This window comes from Tupaia chinensis, unplaced genomic scaffold (genome assembly GCF_000334495.1).
Source record: "Tupaia chinensis unplaced genomic scaffold, TupChi_1.0 Scaffold149964_1, whole genome shotgun sequence".
Taxonomy (NCBI): domain Eukaryota; kingdom Metazoa; phylum Chordata; class Mammalia; order Scandentia; family Tupaiidae; genus Tupaia; species Tupaia belangeri.
In genome coordinates, this window is record NW_006209805.1 from 424,423 (window position 1) to 431,815 (window position 7,393).

The window sequence follows — 7,393 nt, forward strand, 5'->3', positions numbered from 1 at the left end:
GGCACGGGCCCGGAGCCTCCGCCCCCCCCCCGGGGGCTCCCCCCGAGCCGGCCAGGACGTGTGAGAAACAGCCGGGAATGGAGCTTGGCACGGAGAGCCCCTAGCCCAGTGGTTCCAGGAGTAGACCCCGGGCCAGGGGACCCATATGGCCGACGGAGGTTCACGTCCCAGACACGCCGGCTGTGAGCTGGCATCCCGAAGTCCTGAGGAGGAGACGAGAGGGACGGGATAGTCGTGTGACCGTCCCCATCTCCTTCGGCCTCGCTCCGGGACGTCACGTGCCCCCGGCATATTAAAAATAAAGGCGTTCTCAGGCAGGCCGGGACCACGTGGGAGGCGCAGGTTCGATGCCGGGTCCAACCTAAGGCCGGGCAGCAGCTGCACCGTAGTCCCCCAGCACTGGATCCCAAGGTCCAGGGGAAGCGGCACCACTGCCCGGCCCTGGTCAGAAGGTCGGGAGGCAGGGTGCTCCCCAGCCAGGGGCTTCAGGGTCCCGACAGTGGAGGGCCCTGACAAGTCCCAACGAGCTGTCCCAGTGGATGTGGCCCTCGAGCCTCCAGGGTGACACGTTCCCCCAGGGGCACCCAGCGCCAGGCCCAGGTCTGATGTGCTGGGGGACGTGCCCTGGAACCTCGGCCGGTCCACTCAGCCCAGGGCGAGCACGGGGACTGTCGCAATGTGACTCCTGGGCCGGAGAGCTTGCCTCCGAAATCCAGAGGCTGGAGTGGGGCAAGCCCGAGCAACGCCCGCTGTGCCCATCACTGTGGTTGTGCAAGACCAGGAAGACGGCGTTGGGGCTGGGGGGCCGGGGGGCCGGGGCCAGGAACGCACCGGCCTTCTGAGCGTGAGACATTTCAAAACGCAACGTTAGAAACGTCTTGTTGCCCCAGGTCAGGGGTCCTCTCTGCCTCTGCAGGCGTCGGCTCCCCAGGGGCGTCTGCTCTGCGGCTTCTCCCTCCCTGGACCAGCCGGGTGGCCAGCTGGTTCTCGTCCTGGCAGGAGCTGAGCACTGTCCCTGGCTCCACCCACTCCACGCCATGGTCCCCCAGAAGGGATCCCACAGACCTCCCATGGGGACGCAGTGTCCCTTGGGGAGGCAGAGTCTACGGGAAACTGTGTTTGCTGGAGAGAGTGACAGGGGCAAGTGAGAAAACACCCCCGGGGGCCTGGCCAGGCCACAGTCCCCTCCCAGTCTCCTCTCGGGGTTGTGGGCAGTTTTCAATCCGCTGGGTTGGCCACGTGGAACCCTTAACCTCCGTGCCACGGGCTGGCCTGGCTGCACACACTTACATCCACATCCCGAGGGGAGTGATCCCAGAAGCTGGGGTGCCCGGCTTCCACTGTCGGCCCACCAGACTGAGCCTGTGTCTGTGGCAGGGGGCCCCCGGTGACGTTTCCCCCAGCCTGAGCCTGTGTCTGTGGCAGGGGCCACTCGGTCATTTTCTAAACGGTCACCACAGGCTCCCTGCCCCAGGCGCGTGGCACCGGGCAGCCTCTGCGGTGTCCTGAGCTCCACGGGTACTGAGCAGTGTCCCCACCGCCCCACCTCTGTGCCACCGCACCCAGTTGTGACAAGACCCCACCCAGTGTCCCCTGAGGTAGAGTCACCTTGGGCTGAGAGCCCCTGTCTTAGAGGTAAAGAACTGATCCCAGGACAACAGCTGGACAGACTGTGGTCCCTGTGGGGAGTCAGGGCCACCAGCCCTGTGCCCTAACTTCGCCCGGTCCCAGCTAAGTGCTGCTCACGGGGGCTTCAGGGTCACCTGGCCCACCTCCCTTGCCAGAGCCCCAGAACCCCGTGGGGAAGGCACTCCTACAGCTCAGTGGCTCTAAGGGCTGTGCGGGGACCTGTGGCCTGGGGTGGGTGGCAGCCAGCCTCCAGGGGAGCAGGACCCTGAGCCGAAGCCCCTGCCTGTCCCAGCGAGGTACCCCCAGGAGGAGGAAGTGGGGTAATCTCAACGGCCTCCCGCAGGGCTATAAGAGGAGACTGGCCTCGGGGCAGGCAGCCTCACCATGCCCCGCAGCCACTGGCCCGCCCACCTTGTCCTGGCCTCCATCCTGCTGGCCCTGCTCCTGGGCGGTGAGTGTCCATCTGTCAGCCTCAGGCGAGCTCGGGGCACTCAGGCAGGACCCAGGGGGGACCCACGTGCTGCCTGGAAGCAGAGGCAAGCCTGGGTGGGGTGGGGAGGAGCCCTGGGCTGAGGGGACTCAGGGCAACCACTGGGGCAGTGCCAGGAGGTGCCCAGCACACAGCAGGCCCTCGGTCACGTGTGTCAGGGAAGGGACAGGGGAGCCAGGGCCTCTGGGCCTCACCCTGCCTCAGTTTATCAACCTACGAAATGGGTTCCATCAGACACTGTTTTCTTCTGCTCCTTAAGATCTTTCCTGACCCTGGGGCCAGTGGGTGGTGGTGGTTAAGGCACTGGACTCCCACATGGCCCACCAAGGTTTGGGTCCCGGATTCCGCGGCTTGAAAACCATGCCAGGCACGTGTGCGCACATGCCCAAAGTCCCGGGAAGAGAATGAAGAGGGGGTTGCCATCCCCTGGGAGCGGTTTCTCACTTTCCCTCTACAGGTGTACCTCCCTAACCTTCAGGACCGGGAGTCGATTCCCGGCTGAACCCCCTTTCCACCAGCTCCGCACTGGGCCACGGGGCCTCCACGGTGCAGGAGGGAGGGAGGCTCAGGACGGCACCTTGACTCGGGTCGTACAGGTGCAGGCCAGGCGGCGCGCATCGTGGGCGGTCGGGAGGCGCAGCCGCACTCCAGGCCCTACATGGTCTCGCTGCAGTTGCAGCAGGCCGCGGGCAGCCACTTCTGCGGAGGCACCTTGATCCATCCGAGCTTCGTGCTGACGGCGGCCCACTGCCTGGCCGACATGTGAGTGCTGCTGCGGCGGGGTGGGCCCAACGCTGAATGCACCCCTGCACAGGCCTGGCCTGGGGGCCTCCTGGGCGGCCTGTGGGGGAGGGCCCGAAGGCATTGGTGGGTGTGGCCAGCGAGTGCCGAGGGCACCGCTGGGCGTGGCCAGGGAGGACCGGGAGGACCGAATGGGCATCGCTGGGGAGGGCCAGGATGACTGAGTGGGCGTGGCCAGGGAAGGCTGGGAGGACTGCGTGGGCGTGGCCGGGAGCGTCGGTGGGCGTGGCCGGGGAGGGCTGGGAGGGCAGAGTGGGCGTGGCCAGGGGCGCCCGGACACTGGTGGGTGTGTTGGGGACGGGCCGGGCACCGGTGGGCGAGGCTGGGGAAGGCTTGCAGGTGCCGGTGGGCGTGGCCGGAAGCCCGGCGTTGAGCTTCCATTCTGCAGCTCCTCCAACCTGGTGAGGGTGGTGCTGGGGGCGCACGACCTGCGGAGCGACGAGCCCAGCCAGCAGAAGTTTCGCATCACCCGCGTCTTCAGCAACGACTACAACCCCGAGGAGTTTCTCAACGACGTCCTGCTCCTGCAGGTGGGCTGGAGCCGACTTTTCCAGCACAGCTGCGTCCCCGGCCCTGCCGTCTGCCTCGCACCCTGCCCCTGCGCCCAGGCCCCTCCAGCCCTGGCGATCCTTCCTGCCCAGGCTCCTTTTCACACAGGGGTCTCCCAGCCCACATGACAGCTCTTAGGAACACACGGCCCTCGGCTGCTCTTCTCTTGTTTCTGTACCAAAATAGGCTTAAAAAAATTTTTTTTGTTTTTTTTTTTGGTCGAGGGCAGCTGTGCTTGTCAGAGAGAGCGACAGCACCGCCCACGCCGCAATCCCTTCCACTCCACCTCTCCCTCCCGCTGGGATCTTGGCTGCGGGCGCCCACGTGTCCAGCGTGTTTTCGAGCTGCAGGACTGGGATTCGAACTGTAGCTGGCCACGTGGGCGCTGGCTCCCTTAGCCACTAGACTACAGGGTTGGCTCACAAAGTCCTACTTCGATCCCATTTTCTGTGAACTTTTTGAAGCCGACACGCTCGCATGGTCCTTCGGGCCCCTCCGGAGGGTAGAGTCTGTGTTGGTCACGGACTGGGCACACGGTCGGTGCTCACTAAGAGCTTTGAGATCAGTGGCCGCAGGAGTGACAGTCGTCACAAGGGACGGGCTGGCATGGGGACAGCGGGTGTCAAGGCGCAGTCAGGGGGCTGGGAAGGGGCGGGGCCAGACAGCGGGACCACAGGTGCCAAAAAGGGGGGTCTCGGGAGGCATGGCCAGGCCGCGTCTCACCACTTCCGCTTTCTGCCCAGCTGGACCGCCCAGCCACCCTGAGCCCCGAGGTCGCGGTGGCCCAGCTGCCGCGGCAGAACCAGCAGCTGACCCAGGGCACCCAGTGCCTGGCCATGGGCTGGGGCCGCCTGGGCACCAGCGCGCCTCAGCCGCGGGTGCTGCAAGAGCTCAACGTCACAGTGGTCACCTTCCTGTGCCGGCCTCACAACGTGTGCACGCTCGTGCCGCGGCGCAGCGCAGGCATCTGCTTCGTACGTACCGCCTGGGCCGGGGTCGAACGCCCTCTCCCTGCGCGCCGCACGCTGCTCCTGGGCCCCGCCTGGAATACGCACACCCGCTCCCCGGAGGGCTCCGCCCCTGCTCCCTCCGGGCGCTTGCCCCGCCCTCTCTGCGCCACCCTGTCTGGGGTCTCCCCGAGCCCGGCTCAGGGGCGCAGCTGGAGGCTGCTGGGTCGTGTTTAAACGCGGACCAAGCGCGTGACCCTCAGCAGCACGGCGCCTGGGGACTGACCAGCGGTCGCCTTGCAGGGTGACTCCGGGGGCCCCTTGGTGTGCGACGGCGTCCTGCAGGGCGTGGACTCCTTCGTGATCCGGGAGTGCGCCACGCGCCAGTTCCCCGACTTCTTCGCCCGCGTCTCGCTCTACGTGGACTGGATCCAGTCGGTGCTGCGCGGGCGGACGGCCCGCAGCCCCTGAGCAGCCCTGGGACCCCCGTGGCAAGCCTTTCTGGAAAGCGCCTTTGCTGAGCCCCGGCCTGACCCCGCCCCTGCCGCGGGACCCCCCCCCTCCCAGTCAGGCCCCGCACTGCCGGATGGTGCCAATAAAAGCTGAAACCCCGTCTGGCTCCTGTCTGTCCTTCCCACTAGGGAGGTGGGGACCGGCGGGGGCTCAGGATGCGGGGGTGGGGAGGGAGCAGAGGCCTGGGAGGCCCAGAGGCTCGCCAAGGCCGCACCGGGGCTCCCGCTTCTCATGGGGAAAATGCAGTCACCCCCAGGTTCCAACTCCTGGGTCTGGGCTCACAGGGTGGTGAGGACTGGGCCTGCGGGGATCCTGATCCAATCCGGGGCGGGGGGCTTTCTGGAGGAGGTGGCCAGTGTGAGGAGATGCGGGAGAGGAGGGCTGCCAGTAGGAGGAGCAGAGTGCAGGCCCTGGGGCAGGCCAGGGCTGGGAGGAGAGCAGGGCTGAGGCCGGCCGGGTCTGCCTGTCGTGGGAGGGGTCGGCGGGGCAAGGGGACCTGGGGCAGCGTGGGCGATGAGGCGGGCTGGGCCCGAGGGGAGGCTGGGGTGGGAGGGCGGCCGCAGCCCGGGCGGGAACGGCCCCGGACTCTCCGTCCTGGGCGGGCTCCCCCCTCACTTGTTCGCTCTGCCGCCCCCTGGTGGCCGCATACCGATCTAAGCGAGGGCACGAACGCCCAGGCCGGTCAGCACAGCAGCCTGGGTTCAAGGCTTGCCGGGAGCTTAGAAGACATGCCGCGTGCCCAGACCCTGCCAGGGGGGGCGACTGGAGGGAAATTATGGGGCGTCCTCTCTGCCAAAATACAAAAAAATTAGAAAGCAAAACGCCAGGAACAGCAGGTGGCATGCTGGTTAAGATGCTGGACTCCCACATGGCCGACTGCGGTCCCAGTCCTGAACCTGGTAGCTTCAAAATCACGCCAGGCACGTGTGCGTGCACGCCCAGAATCGCAGAATAGAGAGGGGATGTGGCGTGGCCATCCCCCGGGGGTGATTTCTCACTTCCCCTCTGTCTCTCATGAGTGCATGCTCCCTATGGCAAAAGCCACGGCAGCAGGGGCAAGCCCACGTGGCAGCGTGGCTGATTCTGGGAACAGTGCCTGTGCGTGCCCGCTTGCTAGGGCCCTGTGATTCCAGTAACTGGCCCAGAACCTTCTGGGGGGCCCATCACCTGGGACAGACACCCCCAACTCCTTTTCTATGGCTTGGGCAGCGAAGGTTCTGGGAGGGAGAGTTAAGAGCTGGGAGTCCAGGGATCTGGGCTGGCCTTCTGGCCAGCTGCGGTTGTCCACAGCGGGAATGAGCCATGCGGGACAGTAAACAGGAAACTCCCCAGACAACAGCACAGCGGTGGGGGGGGGAACAGCTCAAGGCGCCTGGCCTCCCACGGGGGGAGGCAATCAGCTTTATTTTCTAACTGCATAAGGATCCACTATGGGCAAGGGGCTTACCTGTAGCCCACTAGCTCCCTGACACCTCCATGTCCCCCCTCGGCACGCCCCACGCGGCCTGTCCCCACGGCAGTCACTGGGAGAGCACATGATGAGCAGCCCACCCGGCCCAGCTGTGGTGGGGGGCTCTGGGAGGCGGGGACAGACACTGGCCTGCACTGAGAGCCAGCTGCGAGGAATGGCGGTCGGAGGGTGGTGACACAGAAACCCTGTCTTTAAAAAGTGCCAGCCCAGGACCAGCAGTTAGTGTAATGGCTATGTCGCTGGACTCCCATGTAGTCGACCACAGTTCGAGTCCCAGACCCGGTGGCTTAAACTTATGCCGGGTGTGTGTGCGTGCGTGCCCAAGATCCCGAGAGGAGAATGGAGGAGAAGGGATTGTGTGGTGGCCATCCCCCTTGGGGGGTGATTTCTCGCTTTCTGTCTCTCTCTGTCTGTCTGGCGAGCGCACGTGCCCTATAGCAAAAACTTCTCCCCCCCAAAAAAAAAAGAAAGAAAAGAAGGAAAAAGAAAAGAAAAAAAGTGGCAGCCCAGGGGGCCAGCAGGGGTGTGGTTAAGGGTGCTTGGACTCCCACATGGCTGACTGTGGTTTGAGTCCCGGACCTGGTAGCTTGCTTTCTTACCCGACCCCCCCCACAATCTGTCCCTCTGTGGTAAAAAAAAAATAGATAAAAAAAGTTAAATTTAAAAAATAATTCTGTTTTAAAAAAAGTGCCAGACCAGGTCCAGCAGATGGCATAATGATTACGCCGCTGAGCTCCCACGGAGTGGGCCACGCGGGCCGCGTCCTGGCCCTGGCTGGTTGCAGGTGTGAAATGTGAACAAGAAGGGTCTGCGGAGTGGCCGTCCCCCGGGGTGGTTTCTCGCTCTCTCTCTGGCAAGCACACGTGCCCTATAGGGACCGTGGCAGGACGGCAGGCAGCTCAGCCTAAGGTGGCTGGATCCCACGGGGCCGGCTGCGCCGGTCGGTCCTGGACCCAGCGGCTTGAGATGTGACCAGGTGCCTGTGTGTGTGTC

The 7,393-nt window shown here is 65.2% G+C and overlaps 2 protein-coding genes across 2 annotated transcripts in view; one reads left to right on the forward strand and one right to left on the reverse strand.

The window, feature by feature from the left end:
- Positions 1-445: 445 nt before the first annotated feature.
- MED16 (mediator complex subunit 16) overlaps positions 446-7,393 on the reverse strand; it is a 47,298-nt gene continuing 40,350 nt past the window's right edge. The window contains exons 15-16 of the mRNA XM_014585478.2: positions 1,175-1,179; positions 446-1,081 (exon numbers count right to left, since the gene is read on the reverse strand). Of these exons, the coding sequence (XP_014440964.2) occupies positions 446-1,081; positions 1,175-1,179 (641 nt within the window). The remainder of the gene's footprint in view (positions 1,082-1,174; positions 1,180-7,393) is intronic.
- Positions 1,951-5,050, forward strand: LOC102487869 (myeloblastin). Its single transcript, XM_014585453.2, has 5 exons — positions 1,951-2,080; positions 2,716-2,881; positions 3,309-3,450; positions 4,213-4,443; positions 4,720-5,050. The coding sequence occupies exons 1-5, from the start codon at positions 2,014-2,016 to the stop codon at positions 4,885-4,887; spliced, it is 774 nt and encodes a 257-aa protein (XP_014440939.1). The 5' UTR covers positions 1,951-2,013; the 3' UTR covers positions 4,888-5,050.

Bases quoted from the DNA above. Each gene is read 5' to 3' on its own strand.
- LOC102487869 (XM_014585453.2), top strand. From the start codon at position 2,014: ATGCCCCGCAGCCACTGGCCCGCCCACCTTGTCCTGGCCTCCATCCTG. The intron at 2,882-3,308 runs GTGAGTGCTGCT...TCCATTCTGCAG, and splicing joins GCCCACTGCCTGGCCGACAT to CTCCTCCAACCTGGTGAGGG. The intron at 4,444-4,719 runs GTACGTACCGCC...GTCGCCTTGCAG, and splicing joins GCAGCGCAGGCATCTGCTTC to GGTGACTCCGGGGGCCCCTT.